Raw genomic sequence first — 16971 nt, 5'->3', positions numbered from 1 at the left:
AGCCCCCGTGCTGTGGTAGAAACCTGCCTGCTGTTTTTGCAAGGCTTTTTTTTCCCTTCCTCTTTCCCTGACTGGCTTTAACCAGCACACAAATATTCCTTTGTGCCTCTTCCAGGAGAGTGTGTTTTTTGGGGGGAGATCGGCCCTTCCTGATTAACTATTCACTAGAAGCAGAGTGAGGCAATGAAGTGATGCCAGGGGTCCCTTGCCTTCCTGTGCCATGAGCAGTTGACCAGAGTGGGGCACTGTCTCTGCAGTGGCTTTTGGTGGCAGCTGGAGGCACAAGTGGCTGTGTGCTGCTGGAGCAATGGGCTCTGCAAAGGAAGGCACTTCAGCAGGTGCCAAAAACGGAGTGTGGGTTTGATGCTCACCCTTCCCCAGCACCATGGGTGCTGCTCCCAGTTTGCAGTGCTCTGCTCAGGGACACATTTACTGAATGAGCACTTCTGACAAACAGATTGGGGTGTCAGAGCACTGGAAAAACTTGCAAGCTTGCCAGAAATGCTTACAGACACAACCCCCGTCTTCGGGGATTCTGAGTGGTTTCAGAGCACATTTCCATTCTGTGTTTTAGTAGGAAATGTATCTTAAAATATGGGTTATTGGATATTATTGAATGATTGTTGGCCTCGGATGTTTTCTTAAACCGTGGAAACTTCTGAACAGCGTTCAGGGAGTTTGTGAATTATCTCTTTTCCATCTGTGCTCGACCTGTAACCCACAGCTGGATTTTACAGTCATGTGGTGGGAGGTTTGGGCTGCCAGCAGCTGGACGTGATGCTGCTGGTCCTTCCAGCCATCCGAAAAAGCCAAAGGTTTAACACGGTTTATCTGCCGTACTTGTGAAAAATTACGCAACTTGTAGGTGAAAATATTAGCTCTGCAGAAGTAGCAATTTTTGAAGCAGTAAATTGCACTTTATGCTGGTCTATCAATGCTGCTCTTGTGTATTATTGTCAGTTAATGGAGGCTTAGCAGTGCCTGTAAGGTAGACGCATACAGTAAATTATAGAGTTGTTAATCCTCAATAAATTGGTTTAGTATGTTGAATACACAGTGGGGAACCTTAATTGAAATGTTAGTGCAGGAGTCATGGCCTTTATTGATTTACCTAAGGAGCAGAGCAGTTGGTTCACATGCACCCGGCGTACACACGATGCCTGCAGCCCTCATGCCGGATATGTGTGGCTCTGCCTTCTGCAGGGCAGGGAACTGCCAGCTCTGCTTTCAGGACACGTCTTTCTCATGAGAATAAGCAGCACTTTAATTAAGCAAACAGTGAACCCCGAACAAACCCTGTGGGTATCTGGGCAGATGAAGGGTGGAGTTTATTTGTGGGTTAAAGACTTCCACATCCTAATTCTCCTTCCAACTGCTTTACCTGCCGCAGCTGGCAAACCGGGATAGCTTTATGGTGAAGTAAATACAGTTGTTTCTGTTCAGATGCTCCAACCCTCTTTGAATTTTATTTTTTTGCTCTAAGGCAATTCTTGCAGCTGATGGCTTGGTACGTTTTGGAGAGAATGCATCTCCTTCACGCAGAGCAGCTTAATAGAAACAGCAAATAAAGTGAAAAATTGCTGCAATTAAACACCGCCTGCTCTAACCCTCGCAGCATCCCCTGTTCCTTGCACACAATACTGCCTTTGACTGGGCTGTCTGCTGTGGGGCAGAAGAACATGCAACCATAATGCAGTTTGGTAGCCTTAGTAACTGCAGGCTGTGTGGCTGCTGCTATTATTATTTTTTTTGCAGAAGCAGAAAGAACTTTGAATACGCTGTCTCGCCTTCCCTCCTGTGATGCCTTGCCCTAACTTCTGCTGGTTTGGGTTTGTGCTGGCTGCAGGGAGGAAAATGCTGTCCTGGTCCCTGCAGCAGCTTAAGATGCCATCCACTTCACTTCTTGACACCTGACTTTTCCTTTCTTTCTTTCTTGGAGGCGCAAAATAGCAAGAACTGTTGTTCTCAGTGAGGGGATGAGCACAAGGTCGCATGTGAAATGAGCATCCTTGCTTCTCTCCTAATGCCTCCAAAGCATGGCAGGCTTGTAGACATCAAGGGCTTCATGTTTACTTTGCAGTATATCTCCATGTCAGTGCAGTTTATATACATTAAGTCAAAAATGACTTTTTAAGATTCAAACTTTCGGGGTGTTTTAAGGAGACTGTTTAGTTTGGCTTGGAAAATGAAAAAAAAAAAACACCAAAACTCCTTTCGTTGTTTTGTTAAGGTTATTAAAATAGGAAGAGATAGCATCTGAAGCATTGTGAAAACACATTTGTATAAACCAAACAAGGCCTGAAATAACCCAACAGTGCCCTTCTTAGAAGAGACAAGTGAGCAGAAGGGAGCTCCTTGCTGTGGGCAGTTTGGAACCCCCGGCTGCAGCTTGGTGTCACGCAGTGCTTTGCCAGGAGATGCTCAGCAGTGGTGGTGGTATGACAGCAGCCCAGCCGACCTCCAGGCACTGGTATCTCTCTGCTCCAGGCACTGGGAGCAGTTGGGAGCGCAGGAGGAAAGGCCGCGGCCCAAGATGTTATTTGAAGTTATTTAAAGAGAGCTCCCTTGTTCCTTCAGCCTTCTCAACCACAAGTTATATTAAACTATAGGCTGGTACAATGGTTCTCAGTGATGTGGTTTTAATTAGTATTCTTTGCATTAATGACTGCATGCATCTGCTGGAATCGGTGTGGTATTGATTCTTTGGTAATCATGCTGCAGGAATTTCCTTTAGACGGCATTGTTAGTCATGACTGGAGTGATTCATGGTGCAGTTCTCTTGGTGTCTGGATGACCTCTCAAAGTTTGTCTTCACTGTCAAATTAGCTCATATTATGGCTTGAGGGTTGCCCTTAAGTTGACTCCCTTCTGCACATAGAGCCCCTTATACGAGCGTGCTGTTAACCCAAGCTAATCTGCTGCGGCTGCTAATTTGAGCTGGGGCACAAGCAAGGCCTGAGCGAGTGGGCTCACCAGAGTGAGCGCGAGTGCAGGCCCTAAAACAAGGCCTTTGGCCAGGGTGAATTTCTTTTTGGTGTCCTTGCTTGAGAGAGGCAAAGCAGAGGGTAGAGTGACTGAGGCAAAGGGTTTGGAGACCTTTGGTTTGCTGCCAGTTTAGCAGATGGACTGGAAGGGCATGTGGGACTGACTGTAATAGGTTGGGTGAGTGGTTCCCCGAGGACTCCTGGCAGAATCCTCTGAAGACAGTGAAGGACTACACACATTTTGGATGTGACAGTTCCTTCTGACTCAGTGTGGATGGCTCATTGCAACTCCATTTTAAGGAGGCTCAAATAATCCCATATAGGGGAAGGCGTTGCTGTGCCATGCACTGCTTGGTAGCTGGCACTGACCACATTTCGCTGCTCTTGGCTCAAAGAAGTGGATTTGGGGCTTGCTGTGTATATTAGAAAAAAGGACTAAAGTTGCTTCTTTCTGCCCTTACGGTTCATACAAGCAACTGAATCCCTGCAGTCTCTGATTGCTTTGTGCTTCAGTGTTAAGCCTTGCATGTCACTACTCATGAGGACCCTGCTATCTCTCCAGGAGTGAAAAGCTTGTTTAAAAGAGAAATTCATGCGTGCTTTCTTCTGTGCACAGCTGTATTCTTGAAGCACAGGCAGTGTGTTTCTCCTGTTGTTTCCCCAGCTCCCATCCCCAGGCTTATTCAGCTGCTGCCATGCTTTTCATACCCAGTGAAGTGTGCATGGGGCCTCCATGCTGGTGCTGTAAAGCCATCCACAAACATGTGGGAAGAGGATGGTGCCTATTCAGTAAGCTGCAGACTAGGCAGCTATCTTTCGACAGATTAGCCAGAGGAATTTCTATTGCAGGGCTCGATTGTTCTGGGCCCTCGGCTCCCTTTTGTGCAGACGCAATGAAAAGTTGTGTTATGACAATGGTTGACAAAGTGTTTAATGAAAGCTGCGGTTGGCAGGGGCAGAACTTTGAGCCATCCTCCTTTTCTCCTCTGCCTGTCATCAAAAGGTGCAGAAACGCTTTTGACATAATCTTCCATGCTGACAGATGAATGGGTTCGACGTGCGGGTCGGAAACTTCCACCTCCCTGAGCAGAACTCAGCCATCATCATGGTGAGCAGGGACTGGGAGCCTCATGCCTGCTGATTTCTTTGTCTGGCAAGCCAGCCAGGCACCTTGTTCTTAATACAGAGGTAGCTTACTGCATATTGGCCAGCTTCCCAAAGCAGAACCAAAACCAGTGCATGAACTCCCAGTCTTCCCAGCACCTTGCCAGGGATGCAGGATCAGCACCTGTCAGGTCAGAGAGCTGCCTGATTCCTTCTTGCCTGCATGATGGTTTTGTGACAGCATTATTACTTTGAGGAGGTAGTCTAACAGCAGGCTCTGCATCGGGTTATTTAACAAGGCTTTCCTTTCAGCCTCTGCAGTGTTCAGTGATCTACAGTGCCAAATAAAGGCAAACACTGCTTTCTTATTTAAAGATTGGAAGGGATAAATAGACAGAAGAGGGCCCTTCCCATGTTGATTTAACTTGTTCTTAGTTCTTGACCAGGGACAGTGTATATGAGGAGGGAAAACACTATGTTTTTGGATTTAGCCAATACAGGGAATTATATGCTTGATGTATATAATAGATCAATAATGTATAGAGCATTTCTTGGACCACTAAGTCAAAATAAAATATCTCAACAAACCTCACAAGCCTTGTGCCACCTTCTGTTCAAATGGGAAAAAAGGAGCTGACCATTAGACCACTCAAATTGATGGCTGTTTTGCTGTCGTTGGCTTCTGACTCTTGTAGGATGCTTCCCTGAAGCATATGATGGGCTTTGGGCTCAGGTTTCCAGGGCTCTTCGGAGAAGACTTCTTAAAACACTGGTGAAGAAATATTTGCCCAATGAGAGAATCACAGAATCACAGATTCAGAGAGGCACTGCTCAACTGCACAGCCCAGCACTATATCAATCAGACCGAGGGGCTCCGTGGGGAGGAAAGTGGTCTTTGCTATGGCAGAGCAGGAACGTGATGATTTCCAGTGACAGGACAGCAGAACCCTGAGCTTGGCATCTCCATCCACCCACACTGCTGGAATGCTTGGCCGAGCCAATGGGGATGTTGCAGCTACACATGATGCCTTGCATTTGAGATCAGCGCTTTGTGATCAGAGAGCATCGTGTGCACCCATGACCTTAAGTTTTGAGTTCTCTTCCGTATTTGCATTACTGGAGCCCAACCAAGATTGAGGCCTCATTTTGTCAGCATTGGGCAAACCGAGACAATACCTACCTCAATTTTATTTACAGTCTAAATAGACAAGACAGACAAAGGGTGGCTGTAGAAACAAAAGCTCTGGAGAGGTGATGTGACATGACCCAGTCACACAGCAGGAGATTAAGAGGGCTAGGAATAGACTGAGGTTTCCTGACTCCCAGTCCCAATGATCTATCTATCAGAGCATGTTAATTCTTTCTCCCATTTGCATGCTGTGACTGGCATGCCAAATACTGTCTAGTTAGGAGATCTGAGTTCTGGGAAACTTGTCTTTTGCTTGCTAATGCTTCAGGCGACAAATTCCTGGGCATTTTAATGCACGTTGACATTGGAGTAAGCTGTTTATTTTGGTGTATCTATCTATTTTCAAGCTTGAATATTTTTTAAAACTTTTTTTCTTGTACTGATGCTATATTTCTAGTTTTCATTTTCCCCACTGATTTTTGAGCAGCGTGTTGTGTGTTTGGTGAGGATATCTGGAAGTTGGAGTGGGTAGCATGGGCAGAACTGAAGATTTAGGCATATAAAGTAGGTTTCACCTGTGTTTCTGAAGTGAGCGCTGGCAAGTCCCTTTTGTTGGAGCAGGTGAAATACAGCTGTACTATCTGGAGAGCTAGCTGCTGGGCTGATGACTCTGATGTTCAAACTTCTCAAATGGCGACAACAATAATCAGAAAGTGGCTTTGCAAGGTGTTAGTCCATGAAATCCTTCATTCTGCTAAGATTCTTACATTTTTCACTTTTAAGCTGTTGAAGGTCACATCAGCACTGCTCAGTGTTTGGGCATTGAGTAAGCCAGGGATCAGTTCCCTTGACAAGCATACAGATGATGAGTGTGCCTGCAATCCTCACTGTTCGGTCTGTGGAGCAGCATCTTAGCTTATTGCAGAGGAATGTTTTCAAGATAAATACGTTACCTTAAAAAATGTGTGGCATAGAAAGCATAGAAACACATTAAAACTGATGGATTCTGGCACAGTGTGCCAGCACCACACGTATTCCCTTCTTACAGTATGTCACCAGTGTTTCTGTGCCTGCTTTATTCTTACTGCATTGAGCCTATGGGATATAATGTCCTGCAGGACGTTACCTGCTGTATTTTCTCCTTTTGCCTGTACATCACACAGGGACAAGCTCCAACCTGATTTTGCTGTGTGGTTTAAAAAAAAAAAAAAGTAGTAGTAATGTAATCTGTGGGCAAATTGCACTTTAATTCGTAATTGTGCTATGAATATGGACTTGGCTTTCAAACGCACTCTGAGTTTAAACTGCAGTTTGACTTTTATTTAGACAAATGCCTTTGAGTTCATAGTGAAATGGATATCTGCTGTAGGCTGGTATTGATTTAAAGGTCTCTTGAGTGTTTTAAAAGACAGTAGGGGCTTACAGGACAACATATTTTAAAACTAGATGCTTGGTTAGGTTTTACACTCATATATAGCTTCAAGTTAGATTCTGCTGAAGAAATCCTGTGCTGTTGATTTGTAGGGCCTTCTTTCACAGTAGGTATTGGCGGAAATGGAACATTTCAGGCATGGTACAGAGTGCCTTCATGGGCTTCTCTGAAGTGCTGGAAAACAGTGCATGCACTGAGCTACTGACCAGTACCTGTGTGCAGGGGAATGTTTTGAACATATCCCATAAATGCATTGCAGGAAAGCAGATGATCAGTAATTGCTTTTTATTTCAAAAGAGGCATTTGTAACTTCGTCTGTCAAGCCTTAGTGCTTGGAAGCATCGCTGTGGGCCTGAATCTCTGTGTTACTGCATGGGGCACTTGAGGCAGGTCTGGGCCCTTCTCACAGCTCTCCGTGTTGTCTGTTGCCTCTCGAGTCCCCCAGTGCAGGGATTGGCACTCAGGGACCTCAGGACATGGGTTCTGCTGGGGCTTCCGACCTGGGGCTGTGGGCACAACTTTTACACAAAGCAAATGCACAAGCTGGGAAAGGTTGGCCCATTTTCCAGTCAGACTGGCTTGGTGGTTTGAATAAGCAGCTGGATGTTTGAGGGCTTATCTAAAATCAGACCATGAATCTTTTGGGTCGTGTTCAGAGGTGCAGTAAGAGGGTGTAACCTCCCTGCAGAGGAGACAGGAGGGTTGAGTGTTACCCAGGATAATATCATAGAGCAGGGTGTGGAGCGGGACGAAATTAAAGCAGGTCCCCTCAATTTCCTCGCAACTCCTTGTGGTTGCTTTTGTTGCTACTGCCTGTCAGTTGGCCTCCTCCCTCTTCAGATTACATACAGTAACATTCCAGCACGGCATACATCATATTAATTGGGCCATTTGTTAATTTCCACATCATTAGTCGCTTGGTCCTAATTGATTTGTGCTCTCCTGATGCATCCCCAAGCACAGGCTGGACCTGTGTGCAGTGTGCTGATGCTGCATGTCTCAGAGGGGATTTCACTGTTGTGATGCTGCAGCAGAGCATTGCAAAGGTCTTGTGCATGGCTTTCAGCATTGCTTTCTTACCACCTTGTTCCAACTGTGTGTCCTGCAAAGCAGAGCTTCAGCAAGGCTATGTTCAGATAGCCTGTAAAATGGGATTGTATGATCTGGGTTTGGTCTGTCCGGAAAGTGGTGGGAGTTGTTGAGGAACCAAGCGTGTGTTACTGCATGACCAGCATTTAGTGATGTTAATGACAGTCTGTTAGAAAATGTAAAATACTGTATGTCAATGTAAAATATAAGTGTGCATACTTGTGTATGCCTTTTGTTTATATGTGGAACACAACGGCACATAAAAATACCCAGATACCATTGTAGGTGTGAAATATTTAGGAGAAGCCTTGCTGATTGTTTCAGTTCAGACTTCAGTTTGTCAGGAAATATCCTGTTCATCTGTGATGAGTTGTGTGGTTGTGAATGACCAGCAGAGGAATACTAATGTAATTAGTACTAATGTAATATAAAGACAACACCACATTAATGCAAGAGAGGAGAGAACTTACAGCGAGCTAAATAACATTTTGATAGAGAGCTAAAGTAACTCCTGCATGTATTCAGCAGCCAGGTGCTGCCCTACCATATTTGAGTGCTCCTATTGGAAAAAAGGCAAAAATAACCAAACCCAAACCACTTCCTAGTGTAATCCAGGATAATTAGGATGACACTTCTGCTGAGCACACTAACTGTATGATGCTGATGCCACTTTCTTTTATTTTAACAGAAACCTGAGCTACAATAAGTTGACCGAGATTGATCCTTCTGCCTTTGCAGAGCTGTTGAACCTGCAGGAAGTGTAAGTATTCTTCCAAAGTTTTAGTTGTATTTTGGAAGGGCAGCTTGTGGGACGGGAGGAAATTACATATAGTTTCCCAGGACAGTATCTTCCTTTAGTTAATGTGAGCAGATGTGACTCGGTGTGGAGGTTTTTTTCATACTGTACTTCTGCTGCTTTGTCTTTAACTAACTAATCAATTAGAAGAACACAGCTTCCCAACTAAAACAGCATAGCTGTTATTGGAAATCATTGGAGTTTGCTGCCTCTGTTTTGTGCAGTGCTCAGAGGGAGCAGTTCAGCTAACACACCTGAACATACACACAAAGCTCCTTGCTGACAGCATAACCCTGAAGCAAGACAGAACAGCCTGGATCGTGATATCTGATGCCAACCTAACCCAAATCTCCCAGGAAACAAAGGTGTAGTGTAGTGGATAACAAAGCACTTAACTGTGTCTCCTCCTTTCTTAGACATTTGTATTCCTTTTGGAACCTGGACAAATTCTGTTTGAAGTCTACTAAGTCAGTGTAAAATGGCAGAGCTGTCTTCTGCTTTGGTGGGGGAAGAGAAGGAGCCAGCGAAGGCTGGCTGCAACAGGGCCCCTGGCTGGTGGGAAGAAATCCTGCATGGAGAATGGCAGGGTGTCCTACCTCCTGACCTGCAGAAATGCCCAGTTGCCTTGCTCATGGAAGCACTGCGCCTGTCAGCTATTTGCAGCAATTCCTGGAGCTCTGATTGGGGTTCTGAAAAACGAAAGTGACTAAAATTGTAAGCGGTGGGTTGAGGTAATGAGCTCTCATTTGAATGCTGAATTGCTGGCATACTTGAGGTTTGGGCTCTGTTTGAAGAGCTACTGATGCCTCATGGGAAACTGAAAAAACATTTCCTTTCAGAAACAATGCTGTGCTCTGTCTGTATCGTTCTTTTTTTCTTGTCCTTTGTCTGTTTTCATTAAGTGTTGGCTTTGGGACTCACGGAGGGGCCAGATCCTGTGATTCTGAAATAGGCAAAGCATTTTGCAGTGGTGGGAATTCTGCCTGGCTAATGCCTGCAGGATTGGACTGTAGGGATTAATGCAGTGCATCTCCACCAGCCTGATTGCTCCTGGCACCTCTGCTTACACTGACAGTAGGGACTTGCTGGTGATATTGACAAAGCATGGAATGTGCATCAAGAATAAGGGCAGTGCTTGGAGGTCAGCCCTGGATTGCCATAGAGAGCAGGAAGGGAGAGAAAGTGATGCTGGTGAGCAAATACTGCCTATGGGATCTGCTTTCTTAAATGGTGAAAAGCCTTAAATTGCCCTGCACTTAGAGATCAGAATCACAGCCCTGATCCCATGAGACTTTGGAGTTACCCTAACATGATTGTGGCTTAGCAATTGCTTTTATTTGTGGAAGTGCCTGGAGGTGTTTGACTGTGTTGGGCACGTGGGGCTGGGAGATTCATTTGTGTGGCTTCTGGTTTCACAGGTAAGAAGCTCCTGCTTGCAAAGTCATGCACTGAGGGCTGAATGTGGAAAGAACGTCAAGGACTGAGGGAGGCAAGCAGTGCAGCCGTCAGAGTAATAGCATGGCTAGCAGTGCCTTGTCAGGGGAAGGGGAGAGAGCAAAGGAGTGAACAGGAAGAAAATTGAGATGGAAAGGGAGGCAGAGGTCTGGAGCCCAGCCTGGAAGGCAAGCTTTGGAAAGTGTGAGGGAGAAGCTCTATTAAAAGCCCTATCTACCAATCTTGGTTGCTTTTAAATAACAGCTAAACCACAGACCACTGAAATAAACTGCATTTCACAAAGAGAACCACATCTGTACTGCCAGAGCATCTCTTTCTGAGGGTTTTTTTAAGCGCTTTACAAACATTCATGAAATAAGGATCATGCTGTGGCATGTCTTGAGAGCAAGTCAGTGTTTTGCTGTGTGTGCTGTGCTGGGCAAATCAAGTCACCCTCAGGGAATGAGATTGCCCCAAATGATAGACGCATTGATAAGACCTGAAACCTCCCATGATGCTTTAAACATGGAGCCTGTGGTTCCTGAGCATTACAGATAGGTCTCAAACATGATGTGTCTGTGTGTGAATAATTAGTGCCATATATTTTGGAAATTTTTGTTGAAACCCTCAGCTTTATGAAAATGTCAGCAAAGCAATGATCTAAACTTCATAGCTTATACTGGGTGTTCTGGTGTGCTTTACTAAGATAAAGTAGTAGCAGCTGGTATTTTTGATTCTTAGAAGCTCTTTTCCTCTTAAGTTTAATCTCTCGCGGGAGGAGGTTAAAGTGATCCCATATATTCAGGACTAAGTAGGTGTGTGCTACTTAGGGCTGCAGCGTTGCGTTACCTCCCTCCTTCAGGACACCTGTACTTTCTCCCATGCCCCTCTGTGGTCCCTCTTAAAGACACCCCTGATCCCATGCCTTGACAGCAAGCATAGGTTAAGAGTGGGATGCTGCTGTGGGACAGCCCTCTTGTCCTTTGTGGGGTTTCCTTGGGTCGTATGGAATCCATGAGAATGATGGTTACACGGCTCTCAGGTTTTCCAAGCTCATTTTTTAACAAAGAGGTAGTAACTGTGCTAAAATTCTTCTCCAAACAACTCACCTTTTATTTTCTAAAGTGCCTTTCACTGAAAGCTCTGGAGAGCTGTGCTATTTTTGAGCAGGCTCCATTTCAGCTTGACACCAGCCTGGCAACCAGACCGTAAATATTTTATATGGGTGGCCCCCTCCTGCCCTCCCTCGCTGTCCAGGGGCAACAGGTTTGTGTCCTCAAGGAGAAGGAAGGATGTTTAAATTTGTTGAGTTTAGTTGGGGGGTTCTTTTTGATATTTTTTTTTGCTATTTGCTCATTATATGTGAGGGGAAGGGGAAGAGGAGAGGGAAATCCCAGACAAATAATGAGCTTGGCTGTCTCCACTGCATCAGCAACTGGTGCCTGTGAGCCAAGAGAAAATGAGGTGGGAGAGCTGCTTTCTGACTGTGTTGTTTAACTGAGAAAGGCTTGATAGGGCAGTGATAGATGAAGATGACGTTTATGTCAGGGCAGGGTTTGGGCGCTTGCTAGAAGCTGGTTAGTGTTAGAGCTGCTTAACCAGCACTAGGGGAGGGTTGGCCCAATTCTCCTTCCCCTTTTGAGGCTTTCAAAAAGATGCTCAGCTGGACGTTAATGTAAATGTGTCACAAATACATACATTTCAGTGCTCTTTCCAGCTTGCTTTGCACTGTTGAAAGCTGGAGGCCTTGCTATAATACCAGTAACAATGAGCTTTTAGTTGCAAAGTAGAGCTCCTTGCTGAATTGCAATGCCTCTGGCTTTCTTCCCTTACATTTTAAGGTATGGGTATAATGTCAGAGGCAGATCTGCAGCCGAGAAAAGCTTTTATCCCAGCAGTGCCTGGAACTCCTCATGAAATCAAATACGGTGCCTGCTCTCAGAGGAGTCAGGAGGAAGTTCTGCAATGGAGGCATCGCTGCCCTCTCCCACCTGCCAAAAATATTTTTGAAGTGCCAAAAGGAGCAGAATTTAGGATTGCCCCAGCTCACGCTCAGGGTTTGGCACCCCTCAGCTGTACCGTGCGTCCCTGCTCCTGCCTTGCAGTCAGATTCATCTGGATGTGATTTTCAGGATTTCCTGGGGAGGAGTGCCGGGGGGGCAAGGCCTGAGAGGATTGGGGTGCTTTTGAGATCCCCGCAGAGGAGAAAAGGGTGCTGCGCAGAGGGCAGAGGCACAGCAGTGAGGCTCTGCTCATTTGTGTGGCTGGGGGCCATGGGGCTCGGCCTGGCGGGGGTTCAGCTTTAATGGCTTCTGTGTGTGTGTGGGGGGGGGGGGGGGGGGGCAGCAAGATGGCTAAGAAGTTAGGTAATTTTCAAGCAGCCAGACAAGCGACTGTTACAGTAATTAATTGACTAATTCACCGTACAAACAAGGGCTCTTTAAACCAAGGAAGAGCCGGTCACATGGCTGGGATCTGTTTTCAGTCAGTAAAACACTTCAAACATTAGGCCATTGAGGGGGACATTTCTGTAACGGCCTTTCCAGGCGTGAGGCCTGTCTGCGATTGCCATTAGCCCTTGGGGCTGCTGGGGGCTGGCTGCAGCAGGTCACCTGTTTCAGTGCCATTTTTGTGCCCAGAGCGGTTTCTTTTGTGTGCTCATGGCCAGCTCTGTGAGGCTGTGAGGGATTTCCAGAACTAGACCCGATGCGACCTGAGGGCTGCCATGGCATCTCTATGGCCTGGTATGGTGAGCAGGGGCTGCAAATCTGCCTTGGATAAAGAAGGTATTGTTGGAGCAGTTATGGCAGCTCTCGTTTATTAAGAAGTTGGGATGAGAAGGTGGGACGGTCAGAGAAAGCCCTTGTGCCAAAATGCTGGTGCTTCTGGGGGAAAACACACTGAAACAAAGTGCTGTGCCCATCTGATGCACGCCTCCTTGCTAAATGGTTCATTTCTTGTTGCAGGCAACTGAACAACAATGAACTGACTGCCATTCCCTCCCTGGGCCCTGCTGCTTCCAACGTCCGTGCCCTCCACCTGTGAGTTGCTGCTGCCTCCTTACTTTTGACTTTCTGCTGCAATTTGTGGGGTGGATGTAACTGCTGAGTTTCATGCGTGTCACACCCGCTTCTGCTAACTCTTCAGATTTCATTATCAGTCCTGTTGATTCTTTAATTAAGAAATATCTTCTGTAGTTGAGATTCCGGCTAGATTGTGTGTGATTAAATGTGCTGTTTTAATGCAGCGTGTATGCACAAGGCAGAAAGAAGATAATGCTTGCAGACCAATTAGAAATCTGCAAACCCATGAGCAGATAATTTCTCTGCTACTTAATTTTACGGAATGATCCAAAGTAGGCAACCACTTTGTCCATCTGTCAGCACAGCCAAGTCTGTATAAGTGTCTCCAGAGTCCTAAAAGTCATTTTTGTGCCAGTGTGACTGGAACAGACCTGCCCAGGACTTAGCAATCGTTAGCAGATTTGAAGTACCACCTTTTGGCCTGTATGCCAGCAGAACCCCTGTGAAAAATGATTATAGATGCGATGCACACAAAAATCCTTTTGGGTTGTGGTAAGTAGTGGGCAGCGCATCCATGCAGCCTGCAGGAATGCCATGATGGGCAGCCATGAAAAATTACAGAATAAGATGATCCTAGCAGAAAGTCACACTGAAATCTGTCATTGTTACTGTTGCATTCCTGTTGTTGGAAGACGCAGATACTCTTTTTTATCTTTTTGTTTTTATGTAATTGTCCTCATTTTTTTTCATTAACATTTCATCCCTTGCCAAACCATTGCAACCTTATGGTCACTGATAACTTCAGTCAGTAAATTCCATGGGTTAGTTGCATATTGAATAAGGGGAGGGGAAGGAGGGGGTTGTGTTTTTTGTTTTACTGTCTGCATTTGGTTTTCAACCATTGTTTCATACTTGTGCTATTAAAGGAGTATATACTTCTACCTTATTGTTTTTTTCCATGGCATTGTTCTGGTTATTTCTTATTTTCTCTTAAAGCCAGAGACTATTCACATTTTAATCTTTCAGGAAACTCATTCCAGACCCATTTTTATGGCCACTTTCAACTTTAATTTTTTTTTGAGAGAGAGAGTGTGATTGGTGACTGTAGGGCTAGATCTACAGAAGCTTTGAAATTGCTAACTTTGGTAGTTTAGGTGCCTACAGAAGTGTTAGACACTTTGAGTACCCTTGTGCCTCTGCCACTGTAGACCTAGGACTGGGGACACTGCTGAAGGGAATAAAAACATTATGTTATCAGACTTCTCAGTATCTTATTTTTGCATGATTTGTGCTTATAGTGCACAATGAGAAGGAATTTTGCTGAGGCATGTGTGATAACTCCCAAGTTCCTGGGAAGGGGAAGTGGTTATAGCTAATATGGAATCCAGTGAAGTGCCTGAGCAGTTCAAGCAATGGCTTCCATTGTGCATGGCCTTACAGCATATAGCTTCAGGCAGGTGTCCCATCCCTTCTTATCTGCAGTGGCTTTGTGTCATCTTGCAGTGGAAAGTGCCAGTGTCCATAGGACTGGGTGGATGATTGGTCCTCTCACACTTGAAAAGCTCTGAATTACTCCGAGACAACCTTGATCAGTTGACTAAAAGTACATTCCTATTGCTTAAATCAAGAACTGAATTGAGTGAAATGAATTGGCACCGTTCCTGCTCTTCCATTAGGCAGTGTTAAAATATGCAAAGCAAAAGAACTCCCTCACTGTCTTAATTCAGTTTAAGGACCTGAGCTTAAAAGTAGCATCCATATCAGCCTCCTAACATGAAGTGGGCTTAGCTTTATTTGAGATATGATGCCTTTGATCTGGTTCTTGAGTATAGCTTGTTCCTGCGGAGCTTACAAAGAGCCGAAGCACTCCTGTGCTATCTTCAGCACTGAATCTAGTGAGTGTCTTTCATTTAAATGGGCAAGTAACCACTCCACCTCCTGAGCGGAGGAGTGGCTTGTGTCTCAGTAGTTATCAGACCTGTCAAATATGTCACGTGCAGCTGGTGTGAAACCAACTTGTTTGATTTCTCCTCCTGCCATAGTCTCTCCCTGCTTGCGTGACCACATGTGAAGCCCAGATCCGTGATCAGGGCGCTGCTGACTGCAGTGCTGCGTGGTAATTCCCTCCAAGCAGGATCTCTTGTTTGAGGCACGATCCCCTGACATGAGAGGCCATCTGCCTGCCACTTGAACTGAGCTCACCAGTCTGCCACGTAACGCACTGTGTAACAGCTCATGCACTGGGATTCAAAACACTTCAGAAATCTGATTTATGGATGGAAAGCCTGCATGCTGTTTGCCATCCAGGATACAGTTTTAGGCCCCCCAAATCAGCTTTTCTTTCTCATGAAGTCTATAAATGATCTGAGCTTCACAAGCCCCTGTTGTTATTTTTGCTATTAATTTAGCCTTTGGCAAAGGACCAAATTGCTAGAGCTTTGGCTTTTTATTTCTGAAATGAAATAAGTGGTTTGGAAAGGAGTAATAATGAGTGGTGGAAGGCAGTGGATTTACAGCTCCTCTGAAATTTCAGAGTGGTACAGAAGGAAGGGGAAGGTACAAAGCCAAATGATAAAAGGACAATATTCTAAACAGACCTGCTTAATATCACTTTCCAGAAATCTGTATTGCTTTCCTCAGCTGCTATACATAAATAACTGTGATAGTGGCATTTGTAATGCTGCTGTCATACCTCTGCAAGGAGGATCTCTTCGTTTAGCTTCTTTGCTCCGTTTTTTTACCCCTGCATTTCCTTTTAATTTTTATCAAAAGTAAAAATAATCTGAAAGAGGTTTTAAAGTACCTGCTTTAATCGATGTTGCTGACTGATTCGCATTGGAATGATTTGCTGAGGAAGTGAGGCTTTTTCCATCACTGGAAGTCAATCAATTGGATATCTTCCCAAAAGAGGGTCCTTTAGTTCAACTCCAGGTTAATGGACTTGGTAGGTAAATTGTTGGGTGAAGTTCTTTGGCTTTGTGTGATGTAAGCAATTGGATTGTGCCATCAGACTGGTTTCTTCTAGCCCTCAAATCAGTGCAGTAATAACTGGGGAGGTTGCCAAACCAAACTCAGGGTGAAGACTCATAATGAAGGCTGTGTACTGAGAAATTGGTTTGTGTTTAAGTATATAGTGTTACAGTGTATTCTTACTGCTAAAGAAAAATAAATAGATTTCCTTTTTTTTTCAGTGTTTATAAATGTGTGAAGTGTGTTTACCTCACAAACCTCTGAAGTAGGTTTTGTATATTGCATGTGGTTAAGTATTTCCAAAGGGCTGTGAATGTATCATAAAAGCAATGGCTGTGTATTTGTTGCTCAAAACAGTCCTGGTGAGTGGGTTACTTCATTTCCAGCTCTTCCTCGTTTGGAAGAGAGAGTTTCTATCCTTTTGATGCTGGGAGAAAGGAAAATGCCATAATGCCAAACTTAGTTTACTATAATGGTTGTTTCAGTGAGCTTGATCACTTCTTGCTCCTTGCCTTGGGGCTTCCCATATCTGTCTCCATCACCCCACGTTTACTTGACCTTATGCACACGTGTACCAAGAACTGATATATATGCAAACATGTGGGAATCACTTGGAAAGAGCATTCTCAAAGCTTATTGCAAATCTTTGGATATTTCAGGCTGCAGATGGATGTAAGAAAAACATATGTATCAAACATGGTGTGCCTTAATTTACTGCCATGAAGTTTAATTCAGTTTAATTATTCCTTGAAGAGCCAGTTTGCCTTGCACGTTGAAAATACTGCCAAAGTTGTTCATCTGAACGAGAGCAAACATAAGGGAGTTGATAAGGCTTTTAATAGAACAGGAGGGGAAAATAATCTATGGATGGGTTACCAAATAAAGACAGGCATTAAATGCAAACATCTGCTAGTGCAAACAAAAGCCAGGAAATTCAGCTGGGAGGGGGAGAGACTGTGAATCTGGATTCATTCCGAAATTACATCGGAGTAGCTGAGGGGAGAATCTTG

The 16971-nt window shown here is 44.9% G+C and overlaps 1 protein-coding gene across 3 annotated transcripts in view; it reads left to right on the top strand.

Moving 5' to 3' along the window:
- Window positions 1-16971, top strand: part of LRIG1 (leucine rich repeats and immunoglobulin like domains 1) — an 82824-nt gene that overhangs the window by 20042 nt on the left and 45811 nt on the right. For all 3 annotated transcript variants that reach the window (XM_048957519.1, XM_048957520.1, XM_048957521.1), the window contains exons 2-3: window positions 8427-8498; window positions 12935-13009. In XM_048957519.1, coding sequence (XP_048813476.1) covers window positions 8427-8498; window positions 12935-13009 — 147 coding nt within the window. The remainder of the gene's footprint in view (window positions 1-8426; window positions 8499-12934; window positions 13010-16971) is intronic.

The sequence above is a fragment of the Lagopus muta genome, chromosome 11, assembly GCF_023343835.1.
Source record: "Lagopus muta isolate bLagMut1 chromosome 11, bLagMut1 primary, whole genome shotgun sequence".
Classification (NCBI taxonomy): domain Eukaryota; kingdom Metazoa; phylum Chordata; class Aves; order Galliformes; family Phasianidae; genus Lagopus; species Lagopus muta.
The sequence above is the reverse complement of the archived record's forward strand: the minus strand, read 5'-3'. Positions and strand labels throughout refer to the sequence as shown.